This window comes from Pangasianodon hypophthalmus, chromosome 5 (genome assembly GCF_027358585.1).
Source record: "Pangasianodon hypophthalmus isolate fPanHyp1 chromosome 5, fPanHyp1.pri, whole genome shotgun sequence".
NCBI classification, from domain to species: domain Eukaryota; kingdom Metazoa; phylum Chordata; class Actinopteri; order Siluriformes; family Pangasiidae; genus Pangasianodon; species Pangasianodon hypophthalmus.
In genome coordinates, this window is record NC_069714.1 from 8726716 (window position 1) to 8747269 (window position 20554).

The 20554-nt window shown below is 39.0% G+C and overlaps 1 protein-coding gene across 1 annotated transcript in view; it reads left to right on the plus strand.

Moving 5' to 3' along the window:
* The first annotated feature begins 13619 nt into the window (after positions 1 to 13619).
* LOC113525337 (target of Nesh-SH3) overlaps positions 13620 to 20554 on the plus strand; it is a 38084-nt gene continuing 31149 nt past the window's right edge. Inside the window, 5 exon segments of the mRNA XM_053234386.1 lie at positions 13620 to 13910; positions 17151 to 17330; positions 17406 to 17474; positions 17643 to 17775; positions 18381 to 18559. Coding sequence (XP_053090361.1) covers positions 13841 to 13910; positions 17151 to 17330; positions 17406 to 17474; positions 17643 to 17775; positions 18381 to 18559 — 631 coding nt within the window. The 5' untranslated portion in view covers positions 13620 to 13840.

The following is a 20554-nucleotide window of genomic DNA, read 5'->3' on the forward strand; positions in this document are numbered from 1 at the left end:
GACTGAAAAATTGTCCTAGTCAGCTTTGCTCTGCTGTATCTCAGCTTACACCTTACTTACCTTTGTTTGGCATAGTATGTCAACCTCTAGGCTCATATATATATATATATACACATAGAATGTGTGATTTTGGCAAAGTGGATGTATACACTTCAATAGTGAAGCCCAAAGTAGAGAGATGAAAGAGCAGATTACACAGCGCTATGTTGAGCCTACATTAAATGTATGTGTTAAGGTAACGGGACTGATGGAGATTAACAGCAGCTCTCAGGCAATCTTCATTCCAAGTTCCCTGTGATAGGATGTAGCTACTATTTTCAGGATTAAGAGCTAGAGTGAGTACTTCAATCCTGTATTCAAACGATCTGAAAAGATTGTTTAAATACACAACCTGTTTGCTTTGTAAGTACAAAATCTGGTGGTGGGAATAAGCAAGTCAGTATTAATATCAATAACAGGTGTTATTCAATCAAGTGTTATTAATATCATATTGTATACACATATTGATAAGTGTGTAGGAGAAGGTAGGATATTTGAGGAATCCCTAATGAAGCCTCTGAAGGCCCTGATACAATAAGGGCCCTGATAAGTTTTGCGTTGTGTTGCTTACTAGTTCACTCACCTGTTCAGCTAGTTGAGCATGTTGACTCGATGGTAGGACACTGTCTGGAAAAGGGTTCTCTGATTGTCTGCAGGAGAAGTGAAACATCTCCACATTTCTCAATCTCAACTGTTAGCATTTAAACAGATTCACTGTGGTGTGAAAAATTGTTGCTAACTAATCTGTTTTGCTTTGTTTGGCTTTTTTCCAAACTGCATTTTGGTGTCACACAAGGTTGCTTTTAAATATAGCCCCCAGGACATGGAATTTACAAGCATAATGTTGGTTTCACTTCTATGCTGATCATAAACAGTTATGATTATCAGTTTGGCCAGGTTTAGCAGCATAGGTAGGCAAAGTGGAAGACTGTGTTAAAGACATAAAGACATGAAGCAATAGAAACGTATTTAAATAAATTTCAATTAAACAGAAATACTGATCTGTGAAATCAAAAGCTAAACAGTTAAAGTCTAGTGTAGCTTGGTGTAAGCCTTGTTGAATGTTATCATTTGAGAAACAGAAAATACCTAAATAAGCTATATGCTCATCCTCCTTGACCCTGAAAAACTAGCCTAACAGCAGGCATGGGATCATGGGAGTCATGGAATAGTCCTGCAGTCACATCCATGATGTTGACATGTACCAAGTCTGGGCCAATCAGCTGTTAATAACATTGAACAATGTCAGTCTCCAGATTCAGAACATACATTAGCTGTATGCCAAATTATATTATTGTTTGTTTAAATATATCATGATCACTAATGTTTATTGGGTCAGACTGTTTGTTCATATTTACCACTGCTTAAAATGATCTGGGCCAGACAATAAAAATAACATTTGGCCTTGTACCAGATTCTGGCCAGATGTAACAATATTATTTGTTAATCTTGGCCAGTTCTAAATCTGTTTCGGTGCAAATCCGCAAAACGAGTCAGTTCAAATAGTGACTTACTGTGCACAATGTCACAGGTCTGGCTCTGTTATGCAGATTTGGCGAGGATGTTATGCTACATTTCTCCTTTCACTATTCAGTTTACTTTGGCCCCCCTATTAAGTTCTGCATGGAAAAATCCTGCTTATGTTGTTTGAAGCTTGAAGCTCTCTGTGGTTTTGCTCCGGCATATCTTCCTGATTTCCTGAAGCAGTACAACCCATCCTGAGCACTTCATTCAGATGTTTTTGTTACATTGTCTCTAACTTGTCTGGAACAATGAACAAGAGCACACCAAACAAGAAAACATTAGAACCACAAGAGTCATATGAAGTCAGATTGAGGCATACTTGTTTAACCTGGAATATTCATAGATCTTGTTTAATTTATCTTATTAATTATATATATTTTTTAAATAAAGTATATATATATATTTTTTTTAAATAATGCATTCCAGGCTGGAGAAATACATTATCTTAATGAACTAATGATATAATTGTGTCTGGGAGTGTGTGATGAGGATATCCGAGGTCAGCAGCAGCTTGTGAAATTATTCACTCCATAATTCCACTTTCCCTCTGCCAACATTGCAATATATCTTATAATAGAAATGTTTCTGTACATCATAAACACACTAGCTGTACTTACACTTCTTAGATATAGTTATTAAATTTAATTGTGGTTATTTGCTACGCAAGATCTTGGCAGCTGTGGAGTATTTTTAAACTTTAAAATCTCAATCTATTCATAAAGAATAAATGTCAAGAATATCTATACACACTCACCATCTACTTTATTAGTAACACTTGTACATCTGCACATTCATGCAGTTATCTAATCAGTCAATCATGTGGAGCAGTGTAATGCATAAAATCATGCAGATACAGGTGAAGTTTCAGTTATTGTTCACATCAAACATCAGAATGGGTAAAAGGGTGATCTCTGAGACTTTAACTGTGGCATGGATGTTGGTACCAGATGGGTTGGTTTGAGTATTTCAGAAACTGCTGATCTCCTGGGATTTTCACACACAACTGTCTCTAGAGTTTACACAGAATGGTGGGAAAAACAAAAAACATCCTGTGTACAGAAGGTCTGCAGTCTGAAACTCCTTGTTGATGAGAGAGATCAGAAGAGAATGACCAGACTTCTCTGGGCTGACAGGAAGTTTACAGTAACTCAAACAAGCACTCTTTATAACCATGGTGAGCAGAAAAGCATACCAGAACAAACAGCACAACCCAAACTGGACAGTTCAAGATTAGAAAAAAAAAATCACCTGGTCTTTTTCCAATCTTCAGCTATCCAGTTTGGGTGAATCTGTGCCCATGAAAGCCTCAGAATCTTGTCCTTGGCTGACAGGAGTGGAACCTGATGTAGTCTTCTGCTGTTGTAGCCCATCCACCTCAAGGTTCAATGAATCCACCTCGAAGAATGCAAGAATGCAGATCTGTTTCAGGAGGAAAGAGCCTGTTTCTCCCTGATACCTATTTCCCTCAGTACCTTTGAAAGCATTCAAGGACACAGGCAGAGGCCAAACCGAACAACATAATAAACTCATCCAATTTTCTACTCAAACCTCTAGGGGTCAGTATGTATTTGTTCAAACAATCAGGAGACTGAAACTTAATTTTAACATGCTTCAGTGATATTGGCATCATGTTTGCATATTTAAGTATATCACCTATGTTTGTTATACAAAGTGTGTCTAATGTAAAATTGAAATATTCTTGATTAGTACTTTTGCTTTCATTCTGCCCTGTCTGTAGGAGAGAGTGGCCATCTGTTCCTGAGCTGTAACATGAACTTGGTGAGATTGCACAGACCTCAATCTCTAGTAAGCCCTAAACAAAAAGCCAGCTTCAGAGGGTTAATGAAGCCAAAGACTTCATGAAAAGTAACCATAACTACAGTGACTAGCATAGGAGTCTGGTTATTTCTAATCAGAGCAAGGGGTTTCCTGGAGTTTCTCTATGAGTAAGTGATAAATCTGCTTGCAATTGACTCCAGGGTCAGTTTGTGTGATGTTACTCTCACAATCCCCCCATTCTCAGCCAAAGCCTTCTCTTTTACATTTTTGGCATAGTTAATAATTTACTGCAGCCTTTGGCAGCATTCATCACCACCCCATCCCTCTTGGCACAAAATGCTGACAGCTGCATCTATTCCTCATATTCTATCCTTCTTGGATGGTCACACAGACTCATATTTATACTAACTGATGATTTCAGCAGTGGTCACATTTTTGTAGGTGAGCTGGCTCACTGCTGGAGCAATGCATCTATACAGAGTTAGTTCATGGTTTATGGTATGATGAACCACTGAAAGTAAATTTTGTATTCGACTCACTTTCATGAAGCAGGATTGATGGAGCTTCAATTACATAAGCTTCACAGTTTGCACATGTGTATGTGTATATCCTGTGGACTGAACATGTGCGTTCAGTCCTCAGTGTGTTCATCTGAGCCAACCACAGCTGCAGGATGAACTTTCAGTTCCAACTCGCGCACACACATGGTATGCTGTGGATATTTTGCTGTCTTTGTTTGGGTCCACTTGTCCCCTTAGATCACAGATCCCATCCCTGGCACTGGAGTACCCTCTGTCCTGCACATTTTAGTGTTTCCCTGCTTCAACACACCCACTTTAACTCAGGAAGGACTATTAATTAGCTGACTAGTTGAAACAGGTGTGTTGGGATCAGGAAAAACACAAAATGTACAGGACAATGGGTTCTTTAAGAGTCAATGCAAATCAGTATAAAGTTCTTCTGACTGATCACCATTATCCTATGATAAAACTTTTCTATCCTCATGAGAGATGACTCTGCCCAATCCACAGGACATGCGGGTTCACTGAATGGTTTGATGAGGATGAAAATGAGGTGCTTTGATGTGTTTGATGAGGATGAAATCATATGCTATGGCTTTCACAGTCACCATATTCAACCCAAGTGGACACCTATGGGAGATTTTGAGGTGATGTGCTAGACAGCCCTCTAAACCACCATCATCAAACTGAAGGAATATCTTTTGCAAGAATGGTGTTCATATCTCCAGTACAGCTCCAGAGACATACAGAATCTGTGCCAAGCCCCACTGAAACTGTTAAGGTGCCTCATGGTGGCGCAATACCTTAATAACACACTTTTTAGATCTATCAGCTTCAAATCTACTGCTGTATCCAGTAGAGATAAGGAAAAATTTGTTTGCACATATGTAATCAGAATATTTTCTTTGACAAAGTAGGAGAGGTCATTATACTCTGGCCAGCTTCCAGTGATCAGTTGTTCTCTGCTGGAGAAGAGCTCAGGCAGCCCGTCTGCACTCCGTTTGATGCCGTGCTTGGAGTTGCACAGCACTGCCAAGCTCTCAAACATCTGCCTTAGAGACCAACTTGACAAACAAACAATGAGGGTTGATGGATAGCCCACTGACAAAGAAGGGAGAAAACATCCATGTTTCCCACACAGTCGCAAACGATAAATATCATCATGCCTGGAACTGTATCAGAGATGAAAACAGTGTGGAAATGTTGGTACACTATTGTAAACAAACACGGATCCATTGCCAATAAAACAGAGGTGTAGTGAGGAGCTTCTATACCAGGCAGGGAATTCTATTGGATTCACATGCTGAATGTTTTCAGACATATTAGCCCACTTTTATTCTTTATCCTCTCTCATAATCATGCATGTGAAGCTTTTGTTTATGACTCAGACAGGGTGTGGGATATCATGTGCAAAGGCCTTAAACTTTGTGGTGTTATTTTATGTGTAAGGGTTTTACAAGTGCAGTTTTCACTTTACTCTAGCATGTGTTATGTGTTTATGTTGTAAAGATTATCAGGAGTGGAGGAGTGTGCTGACTATGGATGAAAATGCAACTACTAGCCTTTCTGTTTCCGGTTCAAATGTTAGTTGTGCCATGTGTTAATTGTGCCATGTGGTTCTTAACATTTAAATCATTTAGCAGATGCCCTTATGCAGAGCGACTTAGTAGGGAAGAAAGGAGAAGATGAATGTCATCTTAGTATTGCAATGGGCCACATTCTGAAAAGAAAATGATGGTAACTGTTTTGTCTTGTCATGGTTAAATAATGCAGTACTTACCTGTGTGATAATGTGGTAGTCAAGTGATCATCATTCTCTCAAAGTGGTTACACGCTCACACTTCTTGACTAGTGACTGTGGTATTCAGAGTTGGTGACTTAGTACAAGTTACATTAATATTTATGCAGAGGAAGTTAGTTTTATGCAGATAAAGTTTACGCACATACTTAAGATTCTCGGAATTTTCCTGAGTGGAGTTTTTCAGCATCAAGACCACTGCCTTTAAACACAGGCACGTGCCTTTAAATCTGAAAAAAAAAAAATCAGGGATAGAAAATGCAGACTGAAGACTCAGAGCATGTTTTTCTTTGCTATCAAATGTAACATGTAATGTTTATTTTTGTATCATTCAACAGTTTTGTGGAAATGTGTATTTAATATTGCACTTATGGAATGGCATTCCATATTTTTGAAATGAAATTAAATTCAAGGTCAGAATTGTACATAACCTAGACACACTTCTGTTTTAAGCAAACTCCATCTCGTGTGCATCTGTCTGCATAGCTATGTATTTACATCAATAACAACATGTGCAATTTCGCTATTAACAACCCTGTGTGACTGGGCTCCTCCAACCCAAACTGGTATTGAATAGAGAGATCATTTAATAAATTCAGCAGACATATACATTTTTATTAAACACTGAGATACTGAAAAGTATTGCTTTAGCATGAAGTAATGCATGAACCCTAACCTCCTGAACGTCACATGCAAAATATTCCACTACCCTGCAGCTTCTCTCAGAATCCATGACTCCGAATTCCTCATATATTTTAACGTGACCGGAGCTTTTCCTGAAGCGGAGACATTGTGCAAATTGTGCTGGAATTCTAATCACTTAAACACTATGTGTTAGTTCATCACTCAGAGAGAGAGACACATAAAACTCCCAAGAGCAGTATTATTAAAGCATATGTAAGTGCAGCTGGTCCTCAGGTGTCTCTGGTGGGATTTTCAAACATCCCTGGATATTGTATGTGTAGGTAAGGTCTGTTTCTGTTAAATTAATAGTGACTGCTCTGATGAGTGCTTTGTTTTTTGTAGATCCTTTCATTGGTCCATCTGCCACGTTGCCTCTCTCTCTCTCTCTCTCTCCCTCTCACACACACACATGCACACACATACATGCACACCCTGCTGATGAGTGGAAGTTATTTAATAATTGGGACCAAGATTAAATGCTTGAGCAGATGATAAAATAGGATCTGGAAAGAGTGCAAAAGAAAGTAAAATGGAAAATCTTTGCTTCATGCTGAAAATAAGAGTGCTTTGATTAGTCAAAATGATAACAAAAATCACGTCACAACAGATTAAAATCAGACTGTCTATAGAATTAGTCTCAAGACATCCTTACTTTAGTCATTCTTATTGTCAGCTTTTATATAAATGTGTTGATTAGTAATAAATGAGGGGTCCACAAGCATCAATGAGTAGGCAGATAAAATTGTAATTTTCTCATAAAAAAGTCTAAAATGCCAGGGGAGAAAATGGCCCTTCAGCAGCAATATGTGACACTGATTTTTAAAACTGACTGAACTTATTTATTATTTAAAAATCACACTAAAGCACTGGAATTGGGAAAACATGGGCTCTTCAAAGTATGATTAAATAAATAGATCACAAATAAGCCAATAAATCAGCTGTTTGGCAGAAGAATTAAGATGATGTGATGGTGTAGCTTGAAGAACAGAATGAACTCTTTAATTTTGTGGTCTGAAATAATTGCATAAACATTTCACATTGTTCTCAGAAATGGTCTGCAGTTTATTGCTGTGTGTGCTAACCTTTTTAATGGACATCCACACATTTCCTTAAAAACAATATGTCCAAATTTTATTGCTTGTCAATCTGAGGACACATGAAGGAGATGAGTCCTTATTTGTGTCCTTATACTTCAGTTTCAATTGGAAATCATTCTTGGCTGAGGTTCCCAAAAGCATCAATGATCATTGTTAATTGGTAGAGTGAGCATCACACTGAACACTTGCTCCACTTGTTAAGATCATCTTAACTTAATGGGAATCTCTGTGATTTCTGAAAGTCTTTTGCTGAATGTCTGAGTCTGTGACATATTAGCAATTATGACTGCAAAATAGGCTATTGTTTCAACTGTTACTATGAATGGAAAAACTGTCATAAGTTCTGGCTTCAAATTAAAGAAGTCTATAGAATGCATCCAGAGAGACAGAATATGGGTGAGTAAAGTCCCTCAGATCAGATTTAAAACACTGATGCTTGCCTACAAACCCATAAAAGGACCAGCACTTACCCCAAAGCACTTCTCAAATCCCGCACTGCTCTATCGGTCCCACCATCTCTCAGGGTACAAGGAAGGCATGCATCAAGACACAACTCTGTTCTGGCAAGTAGGTGGTGGAATGAACTTCCCCTACATGTCCGAACAGCTGAGTCACTGGCAGTCTTCAAACGATGTCTAAAGACCTACCTCTTCCTGAAGTACTTAAATTAGTGCTTAAAAAAATTGTGTTGTCTCTCTTACTATATTACCTCCCCAACAGAGTTTTTAGACTGATGGTACTCTTAGTCTATGACCTAGTGAGCCAGTATCAGGATGTATTTATTGATAGAGACTTCAGAGCACTTCTGTAAGTCACTCTGGATAAGGGTGTCTGCTAAATGCCATAAATGTAAATGTAAAGTGTGTTAAACTGCCATTTTCCACAATGGAAAAAGCAGCTGTCATTAAACTATGAATCTGAATTTTATTACTATTTTATTTGTTACTGGACACACTGATCAAGACGCTGCCTCAGGAGCTCCGCCAAGCTGACCTAAAAATTTCTCGATTTTTATATTAATCTAGTCCTATTTTATAACTTTTTATAGTATTTATAGTATTTCATAATATTCTCATTCGAAACTCTTTTTATATCGCTAGTTTTATTTGATTTCTAGAACACCCGCTTCTAGCCGGTTAGCCCATTAGCATCGCTAGCCCATTAGCACAGCTACCACAAGTTTGTTTACGTTTCTCACACCGATTATTTCTGTTGCACTACTGCTCTAAAACACTATGTCGGTTGTGAGTCTGCCTTTGAGTGCAGGTGAGGATACACCCGAGCTGCACTCGGTGGATCTGGAGTTGGAGGTCGTGGAGAAGCAGATCCGCGACCTACAGGTGAAGCAGGCCCACCTGCGACAAAGGAAAGCCGCGCTGGAATCGTCCCGAACTGACGCTCACCTGTCCCAGGTAAATTCGCGGCGGGAAACAAACACTCCCACAACCTCAACTCCGCGTACTTCTCTGTCCAGGTCCAGTGCACCAAGGACGCGGCCCGCCCAGGTTTCGTTCACTCCGGAGACGAAATGCGACGCGGTGATCATCGGAGACTCCATCGTCCGGCACGTCCGTGCTACCACGGCTAAAGGTAAGGTGCGTACTCGCTGTTTTCCTGGTGCTCGTGTTCTCGATGTCGCTGCACAGGTACCCTAAATAAGAAGAACATTGGAGCTGTGGTCCTCCATGCTGGCACAAACAGTAGGCTGTGGCAGACGGAGATCCTGAAGAAGGACTTCTGAAGCCTGATTGAGAAGGTACGCAGCACATCGCCCACGACGAGGATCATCGTGTCAGGACCGCTTCCCACGTTCCAGTGAGGAATCGAGAGGTTCAGTAGGCTATTTGCTTTTAATGAATGGTTACAGTCATGGTGTCAAGACCAGAAATTACCCTTTGTTGATAACTGGAATATTTTCTGGGAGCGTCCTAGGCTCTACCGTTTTGATGGCCTGCACCCAAGCAGAGTTGGAGCAGCGGTTCGCTCGGACAGCATTTCCAAGACACTATGCACCATCTGACTGGTAAGCCATACCTCAGATCACAATTATAATAGCTACTGTTCAACTCACCAGACTGACACAGGTGCACACATAGCTCGTCTTATAGAAACTGTGTCTATTCCCCGAATAGCAAGACCAAAGAATAAATTCACTAAAAGTTTTCGAAACAATCTAATCACCATTAAACCTGAAAAAGGCCAAATAATGAAACAAAAACAATTTCTAAAGTTTGGGCTTCTCAACATTAGATCCCTTACACGGAAAGCACTTATTGTTAATGAAATGATCTCAGATTATAGTTTTGATGCACTCTGCCTTACTGAAACCTGGCTTAGACCAAATGAATACATTGGTCTGAATGAGTCTACTCCGTCAGGATATTCCTATAAGCATGAGCCCCGTCAGACTGGTCGTGGAGGTGGTGTTGCAACTATCTATAACAATTTTCTTACCGTTACTCAGAAAACAGGACCCAGGTTTAACTCATTCGAAGTGCTTGTCCTCAGTGTTGCATTCACCAACACACATAAAAAATCCCTACTATATCTTGCTCTGGCCACCGTATATAGACCCCCAGGGCCGTACGTTGATTTTCTTAAAGAGTTTGCACATTTACTCTCAGACCTGCTAATTAATTACGACAAAGTGTTGATTGTAGGAGACTTTAACATTCATGTTGACGATGCTAATAACGACTTAGGACTCGCATTTATGGACTTATTAAATTCATTTGGGGTTAAACAAAACATTACTGGACCAACTCATCGTTTTAATCATACGCTAGAATTAATTATATCACATGGAACAGATGTCACTGATATAGATATTCTACCTCAAAGCGATGATATCACAGACCATCACCTCTTAGTGTACACTCTACCTATAGAACATATTAGCCATGTCCCTCCACGTTATCGACTCGGTAGAAATATTATCCCGACCACTAAAGACAGATTCACATGTAATCTGCCGGATCTGTCACACTAGACCCCTAAATGCAGATGATCTAGATGAAATGACTAACAGCATAGGCACTATTTTCACCAGCACACTAGACACTGTTGCCCCCATCCGATTAAAAAAGGTGAGAGATAAAAGACCTGCACCATGGTACAATAGTCATACTCACGTGGTTGTCCTGCATCTTCAATAAACAAGCTACAGTTAGTCCAGAATGCAGCCGCCAGAGTTCTTACTAGGTCAAGAAAAAATGATCACATAACCCCAATATTATCATCCCTGCACTAGCTACCTGTTAAGTTTAGAATTGATTATAAACTAGCACTACTTACGTACAAGGCTCTAATTGGTTTAGCTCCCACGTATCTAGCCAGTCTTCTAACACGTCACAATCCACCACGCTCCTTAAGATCTCAAAACTCCGGACTTCTGGTAGTTCCCAGAATATCAAAGTCTACAAAAGGGGGTAGAGCGTTTTCTTATTTAGCTCCTAAACTTTGGAATAGCCTTTCTGACAGTGTTCGGGGCTTAGACACAGTCTCCCAGTTCAAACGTAGATTAAAGACATACATCTTTAGCCAGGCACACACTTAACACATAACCATAACCTTGTACTTCTGTACATCTGATTAATTGCAAATTATGACTTAGGGCTTACTAATATTTGAACAGCAGCTACGCTAATTCCTTTTCCACTTGTTTCCCTTCTTCTACCCATCCCCGAGGCACATAGAGATTGTGCCAGCTCCAGTAGACAGAGGCCAACCCTACGAGGATCCTGAGGCATCCAGAGATGGACCTGTTCCAGCCGGTTTCTGCCTCGTGAGGATTTGGGTGTTCAAAGCAACGCTGCCAACCCTATGTGGACTTTGAGGAAAACAACAACGTACATGACTATAAATAAATACAGAAAGGACATTGTTCATATCACACTCTCCAGTGTCACCCAAATGAGGATGGGTTCCCTTTTGAGTCTGGTTCCTCTCAAGGTTTCTTCTTCATATCATCTAAGGGAGTTTTTCCTTGCCACAGTCGCCTCAGGCTTGCTCACTAGGGATAATTCTGTCTAACATCTAGGACTGTTTGCATGTTTTTGTTTCTGTTTGCATGCTTTTTGTTTCTTATGTTCTGTAAAGCTGCTTTGAGACAATGTTCATTGTTAAAAGCGCTATACAAATAAAATTGAATTGAAAAAATTTAATTGAATCTGAATATAATCTCACATTTAAACATATTTTTGTGAATTCCATAATCATGACACTGGAGTGAAAGGTGGGGTTGATTAACCAAAAGCAGTAACATGTATGTTAATAGCGGTGAAGAAAAGTTCATTCACCTGTCAACAAACCATGGCAGAACTGCTTTTCTTTTTAATAAAATTGTAGTGCTTCATTTGTTTCTTTGTCTAATTTGGTCTTGTTGTTTTCCTTCTATTTAATAATAAAGTCCTGTGTGCATCAATCACCTGCTTAGTAAATATTTATTAATGGGAATACAGTAAATGCCTTGGGAGAACAGTGCAACTTCTTAGCCAATCAGGAGCCTGTATACAAGTGTTTGAAAATAATGAGTGGAATAGAGGCTTAAATAATAATGATCTGTAAAACAAATTAATTTGAGCTAATAAACCCTTCATATTCCTGGCTACTATTTGTTCTCTATAAAATATCCTTTGCACATTTATTCATTTGTCAATATATTTTTTATCCACTCCAATCCAAATAAATACCTGAATAATTGGGTATTAAATACAAACAGTGTGTGTCATGGATTTCATGAACATGGTCTCACCAATTCAGTTACATGATGCCTTCCAAACAGACCTTGGACAGATGAAGTAAAAAGCTCCACAGATAATTCCACTATTGAGATTGTTGATAAGATAACCAAAGAGATCCACTGAGCTCAGAAATAAATTAATAAACAAATAGTTCACTAAATTGGTTTCATCACTAAGTTATCCAAACAATCTGTTCAACTGGTGGGGAATTGTTAAACTAATGCATGAGGTAACTGATGGGATACACATTGGGTTAAATGGCACTACTACCAACTAACTAGCTAATGTGCCAACATGTGCACTAAGCAATAGTGTGTTAAAATAATGAGTCAGCTGTTAGCTGGGAAAAGCAATGAATTAAATGATAGGATGACCAATGTGCTAATCTGTGGGTTAGGCAATGACTGAATTGGTGATGAGATTATATGTGAGTAAATCACTTGGTGAGCCAATCAGTGAACCAACTTTGGGGTGATGAATGATCTAATAGGTCATAGTTCTACTCATATTTCTCTGGTTTTAGAGCAAATTTTCCAATGTGTTTCTTTTCATGACATGCATGAAGCTTAACGAGAGTTTCACTTGAGAACTGAAATATACAAGTAGTCAGTTATCAGGGTGACTTGGTGGCACAGCGGGTATTGTTGCTGCTGCACAGAGCCTGGGTCCCTGGTTTGATCCTGCGCTCAGGCTACTGTGCAGGATTTGACATACTCTCTGTGTCTCTGTGACTCCTCATATGTTTCTTCCACATCCCAAACACATGGGTATTAGGTGCTTTGGTGACTATAAATTGCCCTGAGGAGTGAATGTGTGTGATCTCTGGGATGGACTTATCTGTGGTGCATTCCCATATTACTCCTAGTGTTCCTGGGATATGTTTCGGATGCACTGTGACCCTCACTAGGATAAAGTAGTTACTGACAGCGAGTAAGCATGTTGTCAGTGGTCAGCCTATTGTACATCTGGGCCAGAGTCAAAACAGCAATGTCCCTTTATGTCAAATGCCAAAAATAAATGATGATACAGATGGTCAGTAATTCTACTTTTTAATTTCCAGTATCTGAAAAATCTATTAAATCCTTATTGTAGGTTTAAAATATAATGTTCTTCATAGTAAATAAATCCTCAAGGCTTGAAGAGTGGTTCCAAATGGGATGGAAAAGAAATAATAGCTGTCTAGGGGAGAAAACAGAATGAAGTGATAGAGAGAGAGAGAGAGGATGTGTGTGTGTGTGTGTGTGTAAGAGAGAGAGAGAGAGAGAGAGAGAGAGAGAGAGAGAGAGAGAGAGAGAGAGAGGATGTGTGTGTGTGTGTGTAAGAGAGAGAGAGAGAGAGAGAGAGAGAGAGAGAAAGTCATGTCAAACTTTAACAACATGTATGACATCAGAGGTTACCTCCCCCAAGCTTGTCCACTAGAGATGGTCCAGTCACAAGCAAAACCTCTCAAAATCCTGCCATAATATGCACACCCTTTTCCAAGACACACATGTATATGCTCACTCTCAGGCACACGTGTGAACACTGAGATATATTAAAAGTGAAAGAGAGTGAGAGACAAGCCTCACAGCTGAGCAGACGTTTACTAGAGAGAATCAGAGCAGACAACGGTGGACAGCACTGAGCTTTAGTGACCCACTGAATGAAGGGGACAGCATGTCAGTCTTCCTGCTCCTCCTCATCCTCAGCGAGGTCCTGCTCCCCAACCACACCTGTGCATCCAGAGGTACAGTACACTGTGCTATTTACTGTTGGTCACAATTGTATTTGACTTCAGAAAACAGACTAGACTTTGAAATAGCTTGAAAGAACTGCAGCTGAGATCAGTTTATGATTTGTTGATTTATCCAGGACCACAGGTGAGAGGCAACAAAAGCATAAGTTTTTTTTAAAGGCTTCTTAGTATGCTTGTGAATAATAATAATAATAATAATATTAATAATTCATCCACTTGTATGCAACAGTGTGAACGCATTTAAGAATATGACTCACCGTAACTGTAGCAATGTTATTTATGGCTTTGTATAGATTAGAATACAATACGTCAGATTTTGGCAATGAACTAATGCACTCTGTTCTTTTATTTGCTTTGATTGGCCCAGTTTTTGTCTCTTGTACTCAACCAGACTCAGCCTGCAGCAGAAATATGCATACCATTGAAATAAATGAATCTGTCTTATCAGATTGTTAATGAGCAGCTTGTTCTAAATAAAAGAATTGAATGAATGAACATAACGTGATGTTATTGTTAAGCTCCATTTGGTTATTAGTTGCAAAATTGAACTAATTACTTTTGGATGTCACTTCAGGTCTGACCAGGGATCAATAATGGAAATAGCTGTTTGGAAGGAAAGTCAGTGTGTTTCTTGGGAAGAGGTGTTGAAGTGTGAGGAACCTCTGGTTATCAGCTTAAACCAAAATGGTCTGGTCTAAAACTAACCAAGATAGTATATTGTTTCTTTGGCTTTTCTGGTCCCGTTGAAAAAAATCTCTTTTGCCCTTGGAAAGACCTTGTAGCCTGCACAATTTTACATCATCCTGGTGCATTTTTTTTCTGCAGTACTTACCTAATCATTGCTGGATCCTGACTTTGTCGACGATACTGGCCCAAGCTTGATGGGCGAATTTCCAACCACAGATTAAGACTAGACCTTGTCTAAATGGCACAGTTTCAGGAAACCTGAGAGACTTTGCTTAATGGTCTGTTAAATACAAAAATAGAAAAACATATCTTTAAGATTATATTAAACACAGCAGAAGATAATTTTCCAAATGAGCATGATACTTAATAAAAATCATGTGCTGATCGGAGTGGTCTTTTCAAGGATGAGAACCACAGAAGAGAAAGTAATTCTGAATGATTTCTTACGAATTAAAATAATTTAAAACATATGGTATTCCCCCTCACATACACCAAATTGTAATCCAACTGATGACAACATGGATAATTCATGGAGAACTTCCATTTCTTTTGTCATTGTCTGTCTGAAAGCTACCATCCCAGTGGAAGCCACATCCGTCACAAGCAAAATGAAACTGCAGTAAAACACAGGTGGAGACGCACTACAAATCTCACCTTTCTAAACTAAGATCTTATTTTATAGATAACATGAGTGTCACAGAGCAAATATCTTTCTACTAAATATCCCAAAATGTCGTTATAGCAATGGAAGCTGATTGTGTAGCATGCCTAGGAATGACTGGAGGTCTCTTCCTGTAGTGATGTAGTGCTACTGAGGCTTAAATAATTTGATCCAGTTTGCCTACCTGCATTTATGCTTAGTCCAGTGATCCTGATCTCTAGTCGTCATGGAGATTTATATATTTATAAACTTCGTCTAGCTACTATTACACAGGATAAGAGAGTCACTCCTTTACTCCTATCAGAATAAAAGTTAACCTGTTAAAATCAATACAAGTTTTTGCATTAAAAATTTCTTTTAAAAATTTATTAAAATATGCAAATGATGTAACCGACCATTGGATATTTACTAGATTGCACCACACAGGAGCCCATTTTTAAACAAATAACCTGATCACAATAAAACAAAAATTGAGGTAACACAGCCAACAGTCATACTTTCACATAACAGTTTATCAAAATATTGTTTTTCATATAATGAAGTAGAAAATCATATCCACATGTAAGAAAATCCCTATGTCAGAGTCTGGCTTTAGGAACAATGAACCAGTGTGTGAAATTATGTAAAGAAACCTGTTTCAAAAGGGTTAGACTTGGCACATGGAAACCAAATCATTCTGAGAAAACAGATGTTAAAAATAATATCATTAATGAACAGAACCCCTTTATATTTTATGCACAAATCATTACATGATTTAAGGAAATGTCTATACATGGATTACATGGATTATGTTTTAGGAAATAAGGTTTGCAAAAAAATAAATAAAAATAAAACAGAGATTTAAACAAACAAACAAAAAGTATAGTTAGAGGTATAAAGGTCTGAAAATATTTGTCAATAATTTTCTATTTACTTTTGAGTTATGAAGGTTGCAGATAGCTAGAATATGCAAACTGACAATAAGAAGCAAGATTACCATTTATGCCTGTGGTGCTTGGCCTTAAAACAATACCATGGCACACGATAAAATCCTAATCACTGTGTGATTCACTTCACACACAGACACTGCCTGACTTTTCCGATTCTGTCAAGTTCAACATGTTCTTGTTTCATCACTGAGGCCTCTCTCCAATGCACCTGCTGACAGGCTAATCCAGCCCTGACTAATGCCTTAGGAGATGCCCAGAGATGGGCCGAGCCAGCTCTGAAGTAATGAAAAGCCAGTTTGCTTGTTTTGGAGCTGCCAGGAGTTTCCTTCTCTCTAGCACACAGCAACCTTTTATCCTGCAGTAACACCTACTGTTTCATCAACCAATTAATAAAAGTTGACCACAAGGCTAGGCTTCAAATCCATTTCTAAGATGTTTGATCTTCATTTATTATTTCTGTCTTTACTGGTGTCTGTTTTATGTTTAAGAGCTGTGTTTTATGTTTGCAAGTGTCTGTGGCCCAGATTCACGTGTCTGTCCTATTAATGGTTGTTTTGGTGGTATTGACCATGTAGTTTTTGGAGAGAACTAAATCTGGCATTAAACTGTGGAACTGTTGATCCACAGCCGTGCTGAAAATTCTAGCAAACTGTAAAGCATTAAAATATCCCATTAAAATGACCAAAAGTACTCTTGTGGGGACAATCAACTTGCTGGCATATTAGAATATTTTTCTCTGTGGCAATAGCATAAAAACACATTGTTCTCTGATACTGTAAATGCCCTGCCAGAATCAAAATCAATTAATGTTCTGTAGGTTTTGGCTTTTAAAAGACTTGATGTCATATTGAGGCTTATTCTTCCACTGAGAAGGCCAATTGCTCAGTCAAACAGAATAGATCCCTTCTTTATCCCTGTTATTTGTGTAATTTTTGGTTTATATTCCATCCCTAGTGCGCAGGCAGACCACAAAGGTTCGGATCAGTGCTATAGGAGACACCATCATGCTGAAGTTCCTGCAGCCACACATGGACACTAAGCTAGAGGGCTACATCCTGGGCTATGGCAGCAATTTGTTCTCCAAGCAGTTCATCCAACTCCCTGAGGACGGGGAACCATATGAAACTGAAATTGGTAAAACGACCAAATTCTCTTTTTGATAATCTCTCTTTATCTGTCACTCTCTGACTTTCTGTTTCACTCTTTCAGATGCTGAGCCAAAATATCTAGTTGCAGTACAGCCAGTCAAAGGAGAAGACGTGAAGAAACAGTGCACAGGTAAACAATACTACTGTGAACGTATGGAAAGCACTGTTAAAGACATAGTGTTGTAATCCTCACATAGCCCACTATAAACCTATTTAAAGCACTGAGCTGTTTGACACCACTGGTTTAATTACATTCCTTTAAATAAAGTGCATGTACTGATAAATCTTTTATCTGTAGGGAAGGAGACTCTGGAAAAGCCTCTGCATCTGGTGATTGGCTCTGTGACACCGAACTCTGTTATGCTCTCCTGGGGCACACTGCTAAATACTCTTTCCATTGAAACCAACCTGGATGACTGCATTGAGGACGGGTAAGACTGTGTGTTTGTATTTGTGCATGTCTGCGTTCTCTATGTTAGACGTGAACATTGACACTGCCAGATGTTTGGTCATAATTTTGACAGAAGACCTGGAGCAGTACCAGCAATTAGAAGAGCCAAAACTATTAGAATAGTCTCATAGTGTCCCAGTCTGTATACTCACATAGTTGAATAGCCAGGAATACTGACATGAAAAACTTTGGAAAGTGATATGTCTCTATTGTAGAGATTGCAGGTGCAGAGCTATAAAGACACATAACACACACACACACACACACACTCACACACACACACTCACACGCACACACAATCTTGTGCTCTTTGGTCATGCTGGTGGAAAGCTTTATGTCAGTCTGCTCTGTTTAACCAATCTGATCCTTTTGCTGCCCAGTATAACAGAGAGAAAGACTGAGAGTCAGTAAAAGCAGAACTCCTTCCATCATCTTAAGCAATTATAATCATTGTGAATATCAGCTTTTGCACTACATCTCCAACATAATATAAAGTATAATAGGCCCTTCATATCCAGCCTAATCACTGCTGTATCAGTAGAGTTACTGACTGACAGACTAACTTTGTCTTCTCTGAATCTCTAGTCACTACACCGTGCGCTACAGGGAGGAGCCCAAAAAGAAGTGGAACTATCAGACGTGTCCCACTACAGATACAATCATTGATCAACTCAAACCAGACACACCATATGAGTTTGGTGTCCGAGCAGAGTCTGACAATATCAGTGGAGCCTGGAGCCCTCCAGTAATCTACAACACAGCTGGTATGTCACAACAACAAAGCACTACAGTTTTAACATGCAAATCACTTCATGAGCCTCAGATACATATACAAACGAGAGCAAAAGTTCATATCCGCCATGCTTTTTGAATTTAACAAGAAAAATGTGTCTCTTTCTTCTTTTTTTAACAATTTATCCACAGTGGTGCTTGAAAGTTTATGAACCCTTATTTCTGCATAGATATGACCTAAAACATCATCAGATTTTCACACAAGTCCTAAAAGTAGATAAAGAGAACCCAATTAAATAAATGACACAAAAATATTATGCTTGGACATTTATTAATTGAGGAAAATGATCCAATATTACATATCTATGAGTGGCAAAAGTATGTGAACCTTTGTTTTCTGTATCTGGTGTGACCCCCTTGTGCAGCAATAACTGCAACTAAAGGTTTCCAGTAACTGTTGATCAGTCCTGCACATCGGCTTGGAGTAATTTTAGCCCATTTCTCAGTACAGAAGAGCTTCATCTCTGGGATGTTGGTGGGTTTCCTCACATGAACTGCTTGCTTCTAAGGCCAGGACTTTGACTTGGTCATTCCAAAACATTAACTTTATTCTTCTTTAACCATTCTTTGGTAGAACGACTTGTGTGCTTAGGGTCATTGTCTTGCTGCATGACCCGCTTTCTCTTGAGATTCAGTTCACAGACAGATGTCCTGACATTTTCCTTTAGAATTCACTGGCATAATTCAGAATTCATTGTTCCATCAATGATGACAAGCTGTCCTGGCCCAAGATAGCCAAAACAGGCCCAAACCACGATACAACCACCACCATGTTTCACGGATGGTATAAGGTTTTTATGCTGGAGTGCAGTGTTTTCCTTTCTCCAAACATAACGTTTCTCATTTAAACCAAAAAGTTCTATTTTGATCTCATCCATCCACAAAATATTTTTCAATAGGCTTCTGACTTGTCCACGTGATCTTTAGCAAACTGCAGATGGGAAGGAATGTTCTTTTTGAAGAGCAGTGGCTTTCTCCTTGCAACATTGCCATGCACACCATTGTTGTTCAGTGTTCTCCTGATGGTGGACTCATGAACATTAATATTAGCCAATGTGAGAGAGGCCTTTATTTGCTTAGAAGTTACCCTGTGTTCCTTTGTGACCTCGCAGACTATTACACGTCTTGCTCTTGGAACGATCTTTGTTGGTCAACCACTCCTGGGGAGGGGAACAATGGTCTTGAATTTCCTCTATTTGTACACAATTTGGGGATTAGTGGAGTCCAAACTCTTTAGAGATGGTCTTGTAACCTTTTCCAGTCTGATGAGCATCAACAACTCTTTTTCTGAGGTCCTCAGAAATCTCCTTTGTTCGTGCCATGATACACTTCCACAGACATGTGTTGTGAAGATTAGACTTTGGGAGATCCCTGTTCTTTAAATAAAACAGGGTGCTCACTCACATCTGTTTGCCATCCCATTGATTGAAAACGCCTGACTCTAATTTCACCTTCAAATGAACTGCTAATCCTAGAGCTGTACATACTTTTGCCACTCATAGATATGTAATATTGGATCTTTTTCCTCAATAAATAAATGACCAAGTATAATATTTTTGTCTCATATGTTTTGTTTGGGTTCTCTTTGTCTACTTTTGGGACTTTTTTGAAAATCTGATGATGTCTTACGTCACATTTATGCAGATATACAGAAAATTCTAAAGGGTTCACAAACATTCAAGCACCACTGTACAAAGTTGGGGAGTAATGCAATGCCTGTATCTGTGTCTGTATTTGTTTAGTGCTCCAAATATTTATTCATATATCAGTATTCAGATTTTAACCCAAAGTGGGCATGGCCTAAGTTAGAAATGCTAGTACTGTCAACATGCTGTGTGAATTCTGGCTCTGACAGTTCCTCAATCTCATCAACATCACTCTAGTTCGTAGTTGGTCTGTGTTATTGGGGCAGTTATTATTTTTGTTTGTACCTGCCTGCAATATTTTCTGCCAAATTTAGCTGGGTC